The 16365-nt window shown below is 40.3% G+C and overlaps 2 protein-coding genes across 3 annotated transcripts; one reads left to right on the forward strand and one right to left on the reverse strand.

Moving 5' to 3' along the window:
* Positions 1–8122: 8122 nt before the first annotated feature.
* On the reverse strand, positions 8123–9363 carry si:ch73-335l21.4 (E3 ubiquitin-protein ligase-like). Of its 2 annotated transcripts, none has more exons than XM_067525281.1 (2): positions 8809–9363; positions 8123–8448 (listed from the first exon to the last, which is right to left on the reverse strand). In XM_067525281.1, the coding sequence occupies exons 1-2, from the start codon at positions 9317–9319 to the stop codon at positions 8390–8392; spliced, it is 570 nt and encodes a 189-aa protein (XP_067381382.1). In that variant the 5' UTR covers positions 9320–9363; the 3' UTR covers positions 8123–8389. The 2 variants fall into 2 exon arrangements, with proteins under 2 accessions (XP_067381382.1, XP_067381381.1); XM_067525280.1 differs by having other exon boundaries at positions 8123–8451.
* Positions 9364–11953: 2590 nt separating this feature from the next.
* Positions 11954–16104, forward strand: si:ch73-335l21.2 (RING finger domain-containing protein). Its single transcript, XM_067525279.1, has 2 exons — positions 11954–12310; positions 13866–16104. The coding sequence occupies exon 2, from the start codon at positions 13881–13883 to the stop codon at positions 14520–14522; it is 642 nt and encodes a 213-aa protein (XP_067381380.1). The 5' UTR covers positions 11954–12310; positions 13866–13880; the 3' UTR covers positions 14523–16104.
* The last annotated feature ends 261 nt before the right edge of the window (positions 16105–16365 follow it).

Raw genomic sequence — 16365 nt, forward strand, 5'->3', positions numbered from 1 at the left:
CACACAATTAACTATTTATTGTGTTTGTATCTTGGCACAAACGTTTCTGTGCTGACACTTGTGTTTCAGTGACGAATCAGACTGTGAGGAGCAGGCTACAGATGGTGTTCAAGGAAGAAACCGTTGCTCACAAAACTGCAAGATTCAATATTTCCAAAGAAAATGAAACGTGCTGGCCTGGACCAAAACAGGCAGGTAGGTTGAAATACAAGATGATGTTCAGTCATTAATACAAATAAGAAGGAGAAGAATTTTCCAACATGACAATGATCCCACACACTGCAAAGATTCTGTGCACCAGCCAGGGTAAGTGGATAGCAGAGATACAGAAGAAGATCAAAACGACTAGCAGGTTCATTGGTGGCTGCATGCTGGAAACACACAACATAATAGAGAAGTACACCTAAGAAAGTCGAAAGGTTAAGACAAATTACTGACAAAGAATGGTGGGATATACATGCATAGAGAGTAAGGAGAGGTGAGGATCTGTCACCAAGAGCTGGTCAAGTGTCACCTGTACGAGGTCTGACTAAAAGCCTTTTCTCCAAGACAAGTGGGAAGTGGGAGCTGGTTTCAAAGAGAGAAGTTTTAGAGCTACATTTGGAAACTCAAGGAACCACAAGTAGACCTGCACTCTGACAACGAAGTGATCTATTGGATGGTACTGTGGTGTCTATAAGATACAATAATCATTACAAATACTTTGTACGGAGGAGGACCTTCAATTTTAATCTGTATTTTAAAGGAAAACCATGGAGGAAAAGCTAATGAAGGGAAATCTGATCTCTCTTGCTAATTCTGATCTCTTACTCTTGAATCCCATAGAAGACCCTGTGGGCATTTTAAAACAGAACGTAGAGCAGCGAACTCCTTTCCTGTAAACAGTAGCTGAAATAAATCTGCACACATTTGTGCAAGACTGGATTCACCCATGTTCAGGAGAATCAAATCTGTCAGTAAAAATAAAAGGTGGAAGACATTTAAAGAGGTCAAATGTTCTGTTTTTTAAATAACTGGTTTAAATGCAAATAAAACTGTGTTGCATTGACAGGGCTTGTAAGTCTGAGAAAAAGGAAGCTGAAACTGTAAAAAAATAAAGTGCCACATGGAGTCAGTAAGAGAGTGAGTGAAACAAGAAAGGGAAGAGGAGGGTGGGAGGTGACAAGGGCCTTTTGAGGGAGTGGTAAGGGGGGGGGGGGGGAGTCTGTGAGGCCTCTGTGCTTTATTTTCCTTGAAAGCTCCCTGAAAACCGCAGACACATGGTACAGAATTCCCCTCTCTGTAGGGGAGGAGGGGGGAAGGAGGGGGGCAGCTTTTGCAAGAGAACACCACGCTGTCTGTGATCACACACGCGCACACACACACACACACACACACACAGAATATTATAGATGAGTAAAGTGTGAGTGTGTGAACCAGACACACAAACACTCAGCTACACAAAAGGCGAGCACAGAACAAGGGCAACTTTGAAGACACCATTGGGCCAACGCCTTTACATGGCGGCACACAGAGAGAAACCTCAAAAAAACATCATCACATCAACTCTTGTTACCCCTTAGGTCTATGGGAAAGTGGACAGTCCCACTTTCCATGGGTAGAGGGGTGGTGGGGGGTTTTATTCCTATGTACATTGTGTTTAATTTTGACTGGCAGATCCCTCCAGCTCTCCCACACTCTTCACTTTGAGGCCCATTTAAGCTCGTAGGCTGAAGACCAGGACCTAAGAACTTTGGTGGAGATGGTTGATGGGAAAAGAAGAAGGGTCAGGTGGTGTGAACAGACCTGTTAGGAGCTGTGATCTGAGATTAGTGTGGACCCATTGCCCCTAAAACAGAGCGCCTGGTTGGCTGATTGATAAAAGTGGAAGCAGAAACATCAGTTTTGCTCTTAACTGCAGGATTTTCAAGCTTAAGACGACCAAAATCCATAACAGTAATTATGTGAACTACCCAGTACTATTTAACTTTTTTTTTTTTTTGCAAATTCCTTTTACCGTAAAGTTATGTAGCCTCAAAACAGGACACCGCAGCATGGGAACTTAGGTCACACGTTGGATAATGTAATGGATTACTAACGCCCTCTAGTGAAACATGTGGCACTTGCTTTTGCTCTTAATCCACAATCAGGTCACTTAAGTGGTGCCAATGACGATGTAGATAAGGTTATACAGCAAGTATATTATCATGATAGCAGCCAAATATACGCCTCTTTGTATAAGAATAAGCTAAAGAGTTCTTCAGTTACTCTTTGTATATTTAATTGTTGAGCAGAATCAGAGGAAGACCAGAGAGAAAGAGAGACCAGCATTCTGAAGAGGAGATGGAAAATCTGTGTCAGCACACTCAATAGCCTCTGTCTGCCTGGGAATGAGGACAAAAGGAATGGGAATACAATCAATTTATAAAAAGCCTCAAGTATGACCTTCCTCCCTCGTCGTCCCTCTTCATACTTGACATTACATTATGTAAATCATTGGCCAAATGGGCAAATGTTATGCTGAGAAAAACCATGTTTGACCTCTGACCACTAATCATAAGGTTTCACTTTCCCCTCCCCCCCTGGAGTGGAGAGGACTTGAGGTCAGAATTGTAGGATGTGATTTAGTAAAAATGCTGACATGATTAATGGTCTAAAGTGTTGTCAAATAACTCACATAACCGCTTGTTATGCCAAATGAGTGGTTTTTACCCGGCTGGATGAACAGAAATGCCAAGAAAGCAGAGTCGACAACATTTAAAAGATTTTCTGGAGAATTTCCAGAAATCTCAGTATAGAATGTATTCCAAGGCTGGGCTTATCTATTTATTTCCTCAATTAATCATTTTGTCTACAAAATTTTGACAACGAAAAACATCCTTCGTATCCAAAGGGTCCAAAGTGACAGCTACAAAGTTCTATGAAGATAATAAGTTTAGTGTCAAATAAGAGAAAACCAGAGGATAATTTTACTACTCTGAGACCAAACTGTGATTCTCCTTTTAGCCTCATTTTAGTTTCTGGCATTTTTCCCTACACTTCAGCAGTAGAAATAGATTAGTTAGATCTTGTTTTTTTGTCCTTTGGAGAAATGAACATTTTCTTCTCTGAAAGAGAAGTTGCAACATTGAACAGTAAAATTCTAAAAAAGTTTTAGAGTCACACTTTTTTGCCCTAGTATAGTTCATTTTTTACTCCACAAAATAAAAAAGGAGCCCTCTCCAACATTTCTTTCTAAGGATGACTCCTGTCCAAGTTATTTTATCTGATCAATTTCAGGAGAAACATGTCAGAAACAAACAAAACAGAAACTTATTACAAATAAGAACCAAATGTTTATCGTCCAAGAAGTAGAAAAACTTGAGAATGCCACTTTCCTATGTGACTGATGATCATGAAAACAGTTGCTAAATAATCTTTGATTAATTGTTTCAGCTCTGATGCACTAAATATGATGGTCTAGTTAAATACCATAGCCCTAAACCTTAGGCTCTACCGTTGCTGGGAAAAGCTACACAGCATTTTTCCTGATGCGTATCCTTTCTCGTAATTGCTGCAAATAGGTGGTTGGCAACTTTGGCTGTTCATTTTGGTCGGGTCTGTGTTAAGTTATACGCATACACTCACTGGCCACTTTATTAGATGCACCCTTGCCTTTAGAACTGTCCTCATTCTTCTTGACATGGAGTCAACAAAGTGCTGGAAACCTTCCTTAGAGTTTTGGGTTCATATTGACATGATAGCATCATGCAGTTGATCACACTGTGATCAAATTGTGAACATAAATATCCCCCACACCAGGCAATGTCGTTCTTCCATCTTCTATTGTCCCTGTTTAAACTTACGCATCGTCTCGGCCATGATTGTTCGTGTTTGGAATGGTAAATGTAAAAAACTTATGATCAGTGGTTACTGATGTGATGTGATGTGATGATATATATATATATATATATATATATATATATATATATATATATCCATCCCATACCGATTTATTACCTGGTCATTACTTAGTAATAATGCATAATTATTTTTACATCAACATAGTTCTATTACATCATTATTAGAGACATATCAGCCATATGTAAATGCAAAATACACCCCATTACATTAGCCCACGATTACTGTGCCATTACTAAGATATTACCATTATATGATATTGTTACTTCTAGGATATCAATCCACTATTACACTGCTGTTACCAAGTGCTACAATGTTTTTTTTTTAATAGATGCATATTAACTTGAAATTAATACATTTGATTCATCAAACTATATGCAAAAATTTTGCATTCAATTCCAAACAGCCATTGTACTTCTCCAGTTTTATTTAGAACAAGTCCAACACATCAACACACTTCTATCATTTATCTGAATGGGACAGTTTCATTGATTTGAAGGAAATGTTACCCGTGGATTTTTGTAAATAATTTAGCTCTAAAAGGTCTTCCCCAAGTGCCTGCGTCTTTGTGGCATCAGTCGACAAAACATCAGAAAGATTAAAACCCCCTCTTCTGCTTCCTTTGCGACCAAAGAAAGCATCAAATGTCTCCCTTCCACTGTCACCTTCTTCACTTTTAACTCGCTGCTTCTCGTCCTCAACACTACCGAAATCTTCCACATTTGCTTCAGGGTTTTCTTTATGCTGTGCTGTAGCTGTTGTGTTTGGAAAATTATCCTTATCAGACGCTGTGGTTGGCGCCTGGGCTTTGGCTTTGATACCACTGAATGAAGCGCTTCCAAGAATATCAGTGTATGGGACAGCTTTGACCCTGACAAGGGGCTTTGGGAACCTAACTATGCTTACTGTCACTGTGTCATTGTGCAGAGATGTAAATGTATGGAGCTTTTTTCTGTGTTTCCCTCTCACCGTTCTGCTGGTGATTCTACTGAGCGGCCTTGCCTTCTTCGCATCAGGTTTGTTCTTACTAGGCGTTGTTGGCTCAGTTAATGGGCTGGATTCAAGTTCAAGACCCCCTGCTGGTCCGAAGGAAGACAGGAAGACCCGGGTTGTTGGTTCTGTATTTGGATTTGGTTTTGTGTTCTTCCAGTGAATTTTAGCCTTCTCAGTTGTGTTTGGAAAAAGCTGAAATCCCACAAAAGCATATGTATTTTTGCTCCTTTTGTATTTGTCTGGTGAAAATCTGCTGGTCTTCACTGATTCTGCACTTCCTACATTACTGACCTGTGGCATATTTAGACTCTGTGTGGAAACATTTTTTTGCACTTTTTCACCTGTTTGACTGTACCATCTGTGATTTCCACTGCTCTTTGGTTGCCAGATTCGTGAGCTCCCAAGTTCAAAACCTTCAAAATCCTGCTGGAGCGTTTGAGACTTGTCTTGTAGTGTAGCTGAATCTTTGCCTCCCTCAAGTGGTGGACTGCTAAATGTTTTGAGATCATACATTTTTTTTGAGATTTGAAGTGGTCTAAGATTTCTGATGCTATCCCTACTGGCATAATATTCAGACTGCACCTCATAACTTGATGTAGTGGAGCCTGGCGCAGACACAGTTGTGGTTTGGGTGCCGTGTAAAATGCCAGGAGAAGATGAGAAAGAATCAATGGTTGTGAGATCACGTTTTGGGGTAAATGCTTCTCTTAGTCCAAACTTGTACTTTGGTGACAAAAAAGCAAATTTTATGTGAGTTTTACCTCTATAGTCTTGTCCTTTGTCAAAATTGTATGGTTGAGAGTTTCTGTAATCAAAAGATGTGTGGGATGGCTCCTTCACTGCTCTCCATGGAGGATTTTTAAATCCTCTGAAGCTGTAGAGGTTTTGGGGGGATTGTCCAGGTTTGTAATTATACACAGACGCTCCTTTCACTGTATTACTTGGCCTTTCTATAACAGGTTTCTCATTGCTAAAGGCATAGCTCTGCTGGGGATCTGTCTGAGGCATAGGAGCAAAACCCTCCAAAGTTTTGGCTGAAACAAGATGTGAAGGGTGTCGAGTAGGAGTCTGTGCTGTGGAGTAAACAGCAGGTAGAGATGGATTTTTGGACAAACTGTTTGTCAGAGGACTATACAGGACCACATTGTGATACAGTGGTCTGAGGTTATTAAACGGAAGCCTTTCCCTTTGTGTCTGTTGTAACTTTTTCAAATTTGAATAAAGTTTACTGTAACTCTGTTCAGCGGAGGCCCATTGGTCATGTGGTTTTGTGAAAGAAATACTAGCTTGATCCACAGTGACTCTTTTAATGGTCTCATTTACACCAAATGGGCCCACGGAGTCTTTGAACACAAGTGACTTGCCATCTTTGTATCCTTGTTTTTCCCTGCTGCTCACTGAACTCAGCCCCTGGGAGAAGTGTGTGATGGCTGAAGTCAGCTTTTTTGGGCTTGGACTGCTTTCGGTAACAGAGGTTTCCAATCCCCGGCTGACTGCCGGTGCACGGGGTCCAGTTTGACTTGCAAAACCCAGAAATTCACTCGATTGAATCCCGCCTCCAGTGTGATCATGTGTGTCTTCATAGCTTCTGTGATAACTCCATGACTTTGGCAGTGGTGTAAACCAGTATCCACTAGTCTGAGATGAGAGGAGAGAAGAAACGGACGGAACTTTTTCATCGCCAGAGTAAACTCTAGGGTTTTTGTCTTTATTGTAAGGATTCTGAAAATTGTCATGTGGCCAAAACGGTGAAAAACCTTGATAAAAGGAACTGCCAGCTTCTCTTTGAGGCAGTTCTTTATTGCTCAGTGGCCTCTCAAAGCTTTGTCCTCCATACTGAAAGTGACTGGTAAAAGTGCTGCTTGCAGGCCATGTTGCAACACTGCCGTGACCTCTCTGCGCTCGAATTATTCCTGTTGCTGACTGTTTGTTACCGGGGAGGTTTCGGTCATGACTAAACTGAAGAAGGTTTGACTTATGGCCAGTAATTGAAAGGGCTTCTCTGTAATTCTCACTCATCTCAGTTTCACTATTAGTTCCAGTTCGGAGTCCAGTTTCTGTTGACAGTGGAGCAGTGAGGAGGGGAGGACTATTCAGTGATCTCAGGGCATTGTGCTTCACTCCATTGTCCACTGGGATTAATATTTTACTGGCTAAATGCAGAAAAGAATAGTAAAACAATAAATATTTTATTCCTACTAAAATCGATTTAAATTACTAATTTGACATTGTTGCCTCTGTAATGTTAAAGAAAATTTTAGTAGCTCACTTTGATAATGTAGTCTCATTTTACATGTTTGCCTAAATATAATGTGAAATCCATATACCATAAGATCAAATGAATTTACAGTTTTCTTTACACAAATTGCAAGGATTTCCAGTGAGGGGCAGCAAATAAAATAGAATTTCCCTTCTGCTGTCATTAAAATCAATTGCAGTATGACAGAAGCCAATATGTCAGTCTCTATCACTTCCATGCCTCGTGACATTTTTCTGAGAGCCATAATGATGACTCACTGAAAGTGCAGACACAGCAATACTAGCAGATACTGGCTTGTTTGCTCTCACCTGAACACACAAACAATGACACGACAGCTGCACAGACCAGCCCAGAGACAAACAGGAGTCTGCACAGGAAAAACAAGACATTCTCTGGAATTCTGTCACAGTTTATGATTCTGCATTACCAGTGGTGTGAATTGTTTTAAGCACTTACTCTTTTTGTTTTTTTTTTTACATGTGTAAACAAAAACACTGCAAAACTTTTACCTTGAGAAGAGGGTAAGATTGAGAAACATGGTGACAGTTTCCTTCCAGGGGGTGTAAAACTGTCAAAAGAAGATCTTTAAAAAGTGGCATTAATGTTGTCAATCTAAGTGTACCAGTTATCAAACAACTGAGGAAATGAGGAGCTTTGCTGCTCAGCTGCTGGTTGCGAGTCTGATTGAAGGCAATGCTTTTCACCTGGCATCAGATAAGCCACCTCCTGGATCACTGTGTGGATAATGGTTTTGGCCTATTTCACTCAGTATTTCAATGTTTAAATAAACAGTTACTCTCTTCACCAAGATGCATATATATGTATATATTGATACTTTTGGGGGGCTGTTGTCCCTGTGTTAAACTTTACTTTCCAAAGTTAGGTTTTACTTTGTGTCTGTTTTCAGTCATGCAAGCTTATGTAATGTGTAGTTTTCCCTGAATGTTACACACACACGGGCGAGTCAAAACTAACACACACACTTATGAGTACAGTGTGAAAATATTTATTTTCTTTAAATATGAAACAAACCAAAATAAATACAGTCAGGCAAATAATAAATATCACAGATATTAGTGTTAATATAGCCCCAAATGGACTACTTCAGCACCATTTCTCTTGTCTTTTTTTTTAGTGATTATGAGTAAAAAGGAGCAGTCACAAAGCTAGAAACGTTTTAAAAAAAAATCTTGCATCATCTTCTTCATCAATTCATGCAGTATCACATTGTCCAGGGTCTCCGTGGGTGTGGACAGTTCAAAACATGTAGCAGGACATCATGGCCATGGTCCTCAAATCAGCATTGGTCATTAATTCTGCTGAAAGAAAAGACGAAATGTTAGAAAATCATTCTATTTAATTTTTTACAAAATAAAAAAACTTCAGTAGCTTCAGTATTAGCCACTTGGTTTGGAAGATTAAGGAGTAAAATTCAAATGAAAACTGGGCGTATTATGGACGCATAATGGATGATTTACTGAAATTAGGCATTAAACATATACATACACACATTATACATACAAACAAACAATAGCTTATTGTTCAACTCTAGCCTCATTTAAATAACTGCCCCTTGTTTTGCCCCAAACACTCCCTCTAACATTATTTTGACAACAGGACAGGTTGTATATCCAGTTACAAACAGCTTTCCATTAATCATTATTAGCATCACTTACTTTCTCCGCCCCTCTGCTGTGCGCGTTCTCCACTTATCTTCCGCCAAACTTTCCTCAAAGACCTCCGGAGCTTCCCACCTCTGGTGTGCGCGGATGAGTCTCTCTCCTCGGCTGGAGTTTCAGGAGGCACAGCTTCCTCGCCTTCCTGAACCTCTTCGCCTCTCTCTTCCTCTCGGTGGTCCTCCCCTTCTCCATCCACCACCTCCTCCTCCTCCTCCTGCTCCTGCTCCTGCTCTAGGACCCCCGCGGCCAGCAGCCGCTCCAGGACACACTCATCCAACTTCAGCTCGGCACTTATCTTCCTCTCACCAGATATGCAGGTGGTTTGTCGGCACAAGGGGCAGACGATCAACCTGTCCGCTACCAGGTGTGTCCCACTGTTTCCCGGGCATCGGAAAAGGACCAGGAGGCAGCTCTCACAAAAGCTGTGTTTACAGTGGAGCTCCCGGGGACACCGCCGACCTGCGTTGTAAGTCCGGTAGCAAATTCCGCACTCCAGCTCTGAATACATCCTGCTTTCCTCAGTGATTTACCCCCAGGTTTGAATGAAGTGAGACTTGAACTGCCCAGATTTATACTTCAGGGTGTGAGGAAATGCGTAAATGGGGGAGGGACCCAGAAGCGTAAGAAGTTTCAACTTAAAAAAAAAAACCAAACACACACAAAACCTATGAGTCACTGAGCTCAAAATACACGTGATGCAACGAAACCGGAGACACCATAATAGTAATACACACACATGTTCACGTCTCCACTGTGCCTTGTATTGATTTAAATTTCTTATTGTTTCACATACACTCACTAACTGTGGTTATACAGGTCACTATCAAAGCCAAGTGCAATGGGACTAAAAAAACATTACTAAATGTTACTACTAAATGTTGGACTGGAGATTGAGGGTTTACTGTGAGACTTTGCCTGTAAAGGCTCAGAAAGTTGGATTCAGACTTTAACAAAACTGTGTTTTGACTGACCCTCATACGTAATCCACTTTGGCTTTCTTTCAGAGGTCTCACCCCTTTCCACCCACACTGGCACACAGGGTGTGTGTGATATGATAATAACTCTCCCTTCTCTATGGTAATCCCCAAACATCCCTCCCCCTTTCCTTTCTGGGCTTGATCTCCTTTCATGGCCATTTCCGCAGAAATCTTGGCAAACATTCACAAGCTCTCTCTCTCTCTCTCTCTCTCTCTTTGTGTGTGTGTGTCACTGTGTACAGTGTTTTCTTAACCTCTTTTAGGCCTTCCCGCTTTTGCCTGTAGCATAAAACTTACTGTAATGGTCATGAAAAAGCAAATGTTTTAAGCTGAATGACAGTAAAGGGAAACATTTTCCAAAGAATGAGCCAGCTTATTAATAAACAGCAGTGACCACTTTTAGCCAAACAAGTCTATGTAAAAGAAAATAGGATTATACATTTTGTGAAGATTCAGCAGGATGTTTGTTTTCTTACTAAGCTTTGTTTCTGAGCTACAGTTGACTTGGCAACCTTGATTAAATGCAGTGTGCATAATTGTGTTAGCAAACACATACAGTAAGTTTGAGATGATACAGCCTCTTACCGCTGTGCTCGTCATCATCACTCGTTGTGAAAATTCCTATAGTGAGATAATAAAATCTAAATTTGACAACAATCTTAGTCGTACTTTTTGTGTTCACTATCAGGTTTATTTGATCCTATGACTTTTGTCCTGGCACCACCAGCATGTCAGAGATTTTTCTTATCCAGTGAAATGTGTTTACAGGATGCACTGCTAATGACAAATCCACTGACTTTGACTTTTTGTCCATAGTATGGATATTTGGCACGTGCATTCATATGGTAATCTGTCTTCATTTATCCAGGTTTATAACCTGAAAACTAATGGTAACTGTTTCTGTTTAGGGCTAATTAGCAAAGGTTAGCATTATCAACGTGAGTTTCAAGTCAAATCAAACTGCATCATTGGACTTGACAGTCTAGATAAAGACAATATCCTCTGTGCTTAGGCCTTCAGCTAACGTGTATTTGATGTTTTAGCACTTTTGCTCATTGATGGGTTTGTTCAATGGTTTATATATCAAAAGACAAAATAAATTTTATGGGGTAAACAAAAAGGGTAAAAAAAAAAAAAGAGTTCACTCACCCAGATCGGCAGAAAGGAAGAAGGAAGCTTTATTGTTATTTGTGGTAAACCACATAATAAAAGCAAATAAAGAACCTCTGGCACAATCCTGCCTGCTGTCAAGGTGCATGGGACACAAACTAAAAGATAAACACAGAGTCTTAAAACAGACCCCGATAAACTCACTGGTCATATGACAATAAAGTTGTTCAACAATCTGCAACTGCTATCTTCTAGTAAACCACATAATTCTGACAAATTGCTTCTGGGCATTTCTCTTTCCGGAAAGCTGAAAAATCCCCCACAAAGTCTGACAGAGAGGGCATCCAAGTTTTTGGAGCTACAGAGAAGGCAAACACACCTTTACCAAGTTTCCCATTAATCCGTTTTTCTCTTCCAGTAAACATCAACCACATTTATAGCAGTGTAATCAGAGTGATAATGTGTAGCAGAAAGGCCTCTAACAAGTCTGTACAGGAGAGAGAAACATAAACTGTACTACAGTTTATGACTCAAAATCGACTCTATTTGTTAATACATGCAAACACATTCACTCTAATTTGGACACACATCAGCTGTTCTGCACCTGCAACTTGTTTACTTCTGTTAGTCTTGTGGTGGACCAAATAAAAAATGAGGGGGTTTCAGTCTGTAGAGAAAATCCATTCTTCCATTATCTCTAACCACTTATCCTGTTCAGGGCCATGGGGGGGCTGGAGCCCATCCCAGCTGCCATAGGGTGAGGGGGATACAGTGGGTGGGTACACGCTGTACAAGTCTCCAGTCCAAGTCAGGGACAACACAGACGGACAACCATTCACACTCACATCCAAACCTATAGACAATTCAAAGTCACCAATTAACCTAACATGGATGTCTTTGGACTGTGGGTGGAAACTAGAGAACCTGTAGGAAACTCACGCAAGCACTGGTAAAACATGCAACCAGAAAGGCCACCAGGCCTCCAGCACACTGACTGCAAGGAAACATAATAACATAATGTGCAAATAGGGTATGAGCAGATTGTGAGACTTGAATCTGTCATTTTCTGTCTCATGTGTCCTGGTTACCTCCACATCACCTAGGGCTTAATTACGGCTGAGCAAACCACAGAGATGCCTCACTAGGGACCAGACAGAGAGATGGGTACAAGTAAAATCAGGTGAGATGGAGCAAAAACAGGGGGTTGCCAGTGAGCTAAGCTCAGACATGTAGCTGCGGGATATTAAGCAACAAATTTAAGCAGTTAATGTGCACAAAGAGGAGAAGGAAGACACACTGTTAGGATCTGCACCAACATGAACATCCCCCCAAAGGATGAATTGTGTGAGGGGATGCACCAGAGTTGAAGGCGGGCATCAGAGTGAGCTCTCTTAAAGGTGTGTTTGCAGTTGGTAAGTAGCTCTTTTATCTGCTTCTGTAATGATGGGCCACTGCCAGCTTCCCTCTGTAGAGTCTCAGTAAAACTGGAGGCTCACATTCAAGATATCTCATTTGTTACTGAGAAACCATTTATTGCTACAGCTTCAGCCCTTTCCTGTCACTAGTTGTTTACCATCACGTTCAGTGATTTGTTAGGGATTAAAAATGCTTATTGTTGCTAAAAGTTAAATTTTGTCCACATTTAAGCTCTGGGTGTACAGCTGAGTAGCTTATTAATAGAAGAAAATGCACTGGGCCATGTGTTGGCAAGAATCAATTCAAAGGAGACCCCAGCTGCTATGCAACAGTTGCTGCATGAGTGGGTTGCCTTGTATTTGTCCCATGTGAGAATAGACATAGAAATAAGGTGAATCTAAAGCTGTGTTTGGTAAACTATAGTTTTTATATATAAAAACGCAGGTGTTTGTTCAGTGAAAGAAATGTCAAATACAAATCTATGATTGGTAACTCCAAATAGTCACATACAAATATTAATAAAAACATGGGGAGATGTCAAAAATCTGCCTGGTTGCAACTGCTACAAAACACTAATGTGTCAATCCTCAGTTCTTGTGTTCTGGCCATATTTAGTCTTAAAGCAGACAAATGTACGTGTGATATCAGTCAGTTTCAGCACATGTCCAGTGGCTTATGGAATCATGACTATTGTCCACTGAGAGCAAAGGAGGAAACAAGATCAAGCTGGATGGACGGGTCAAGGAAACAACAGATTTTTAGTACGTGACAATTTTTTTACTCGTACTTTCCCCAGGCAGGCAGTGTTGTCATACTGTGATCACTCCCTAACTGTAACAAAGCAGATATGATCTTTCCCTTCACGTAGTGAAGTTGTGTTTGGGCCAGATCCTTAACCACAGTATTGTCACCCAGCCAATGGGGGCATTAAATCACAAAGGGATCATATTTAACATTTTGTGAACTTCTTAATTACCTCTTGCCAAGAAAGCCAATAAGGGTAATTCCCAAACATTTCTTACAGTGATCTTTAACTTTATTTGAGTCTCACACAGTTTTATGGTGGGAAGTTATTTGGAGCTATTTAGATCAGCAGTTTACATTTATTCAGTGCGCCTGGAGCCTGTTGTTATGCTAATTCACACATCTATTTGCGTTAAATTAGTGACATGAAACAAATATCAGTGATGAAATAAACACATACATTCAGTAAGCACTGTCTTGTGACTCGCTGTCACAGATATTCTGCTGTACTTGTGTTTAGATTTCCTAACTTCCTTGAAGTGCTCTGAGCATGTCAAGCAGGCCAGCACACACTACATGGAGTCTGAGTGATTTTGAATGTGGTGGTGGGGGGGGGTGATGTCTGAGTGCTTAAGTGGATGAATGCTGTGACTCATTGGCTGTGGAATCTGTTCATAAAACTTAGAAGAAACAAAGCTCTGTCCCTGGGGGAGCAGATCCTGATGTTTAAATACCACATATGCTTCTGGAGTTCGTTAATCAGACATGGCTTAGAGTTGATCCTGAATTTGTTATTTTCTGTTAAAGATCCAGAACTCCACCATGACCGAGCTAGATGCCCCATTTGCCCATCAGGGGGCTCCAGCTGTTGCAGCACCCACCTCTGGGGAGCCCATGGATGTTGAATGTCCCATCTGTTACCAGGAGTACAACCAGCATAACAAATGCCCCCGGATGCTGGAGTGCCTCCATGTTTTTTGCACCGAGTGCCTCCAGAGGATCCAGCTCTGCCCCTGTGAGCCAATTGACCCTCACAGCCCTCCAGCTATCCCCTGTCCCCTGTGCCGCCACCTCACCTCACTTGAAACAGGAGATGCCCTCACCTTACCCTGCAACTCCCGGATCCTTGCCAAGCTTCCCCCAATGTCTTTCCACCTGCCTGTGACCATGGCAAGCCGCCTGGCCACAATAACCCAGAGAGTGGTGCTCTCCCTGGAGGGCGACAACAGGGACACCCGCTTCATCATCCTGCCCACTGTCAGCCTGCGGGTGCAGCAAATGCACCCTGATAGGCCATATGGCACAGCGCCAGGCCTGCTGGAGGAGGAGGAAGTGATGCAGCAGAGCAAGAAGACGCTGTTCTGTGTGCAGCTGCTGGCTATCATCTTCTGGGTGCTGTTTGTGATCATCTGCGTGGTCGGGGTCGTGTTTGGGCCACATTTCTTGAACAAGAGACTTCAGTAAAAACAGGTGTTTTATCACTTTTTTATAGCACTTATTATAAAAAAGCCTTTACCGGGCTGAACCCTGAAAATGGAATTTTGCAGAATTAACTAATATTTTTTATTAAAATATCGAAGTTATATAATTTCAAGCTAAGATTAACAGTTTTTACTGTGATAAACTTTTTTGAGAGAAAAGTTGAATGATGAGATGATGATATTATTGTCTGAGACTTAAAGTCTTCATAAGCCTTTTTGTAGTTTGAAACATGATGGAAAAACTCTGTTTTGCCTTAGCAGTAATAGCAATAATAATGCTAAACACAATTAAGGTTAGTGTGAAATTCAGTGCCTAGCCCCAAACACTATTACAATAATCGTGGAACTCGTGTCAGAATTGGTCTTTGTACTGAAATTAATATCAAAATGCACCAACAGCTGTAGGCTCCTCATGTTGAATGAAGAATTGAAACATAATCAAAAATATAAATGGTAATGACATCTATTTAACTTGGAAAAAGTGAAGAATTTAACTTCATTTGCCTAGTGTATTTACTTTTCTGTCTTAATACAACTAAATCTGTTTAGTGACGCCTTGTGTAAAAACTAAAATGGTTTAAGACAATAGGTTGCAATGCAATGATCTAGTGAAGTCAACTAATTTGGGTTTAGCGTGTAAAAGAAGCCAGATATGACATTTGAGAGAATATAAAGCACAAATAATTTTTTGTAATGCTATTTATAAAATTCTCAATATGTTTTGAAGATGCTGTTCACCCAGCATTTATGAGCTGCATTAGTATTTATGCCAAACCTTATTCACAAATGTGTTGTCCTGTCATGAATTATGGATTAACCAATGGTTCCCTCTAGTGGTTCATCTGGAAATGGAAGACCTCAACTCATACCTGTAAACTTTATTATCTTTTAAAAGCTTAACATGTTTTGTCATGTATAATTCATGCCCGTTTTGTTTACATTTTCTTTGTGCCTCCTTGATAATCTTATACAGCCAATATATAAACTCGTATTTACACAGTGACTTGAGTGTATATTTAGAAAATCACAGAAAATTCACACATGGAAATTATAGTGTGAGAATGTACTCGTACTTTGATCTGCCCTTGCCTCTGTAAAATGGAGAATAAATAATTTTGTTAGGTTAAGTTTAGGTTAGGTTAGATATTCAACCATATGTTATACACAACACAAATTTTTACATTGTGTGCCCCCTTTTTTAGCTACATTGTATCTGTACCTATAGATAAGTATTCACACTTTCAATATCCTTATCGTTAGAACTCTTTATAGTATTAGGATTTAAATTAATGCCAGAGGATATCATTCAAAACAAGCATGTAGTGGTGATGAATCCGGCTGAGTGGATTCAGTAGGACAGATTACAGAATTCATTAGCTTTAATAATGGCAACTTGTGTGTGATGATGCAAAGGGAATGTAATGTCTTACCTAATATTTTTCTCTGTGATTGTGTGTAGATTTTCTTTATTGGGATGTGCACATCCTTTAGTGTAGTGTATTGATTAGTGAACCTATAATGTTTGTTTTGGCATAGTGACCATAGTGAATCTGATTCACAATAAACTGTCCACAGTAAAACCACTGTTGTGGCCTGATTATCCTGCACCAGAGAACAATAAATTCCATTACGGTTCCTACTGAGTCATTATGATAAACAAAAATGTATGTAGGACTATACTTGTAACAATTAAGGACCACCTTAAGATTTATGATTTCACCTGAAATTGACATTTATTGATAGAATTTCTCAACTAAGTTCACACTTTATAAATTACTTCCAACCCACTACAGGTCACAAAAAAACATGGGTTTTTCATAACTTTG

This window comes from Channa argus, chromosome 12, assembly GCF_033026475.1.
Source record: "Channa argus isolate prfri chromosome 12, Channa argus male v1.0, whole genome shotgun sequence".
Lineage (NCBI taxonomy): Eukaryota > Metazoa > Chordata > Actinopteri > Anabantiformes > Channidae > Channa > Channa argus.

Bases quoted from the DNA above. Each gene is read 5' to 3' on its own strand.
- si:ch73-335l21.4 (XM_067525280.1), bottom strand. From the start codon at position 9,319: ATGTATTCAGAGCTGGAGTGCGGAATTTGCTACCGGACTTACAACGCA. The intron at 8,452-8,808 runs GTAAGTGATGCT...CTTTTCTTTCAG, and splicing joins ACAGCAGAGGGGCGGAGAAA to CAGAATTAATGACCAATGCT.
- si:ch73-335l21.2 (XM_067525279.1), top strand. From the start codon at position 13,881: ATGACCGAGCTAGATGCCCCATTTGCCCATCAGGGGGCTCCAGCTGTT.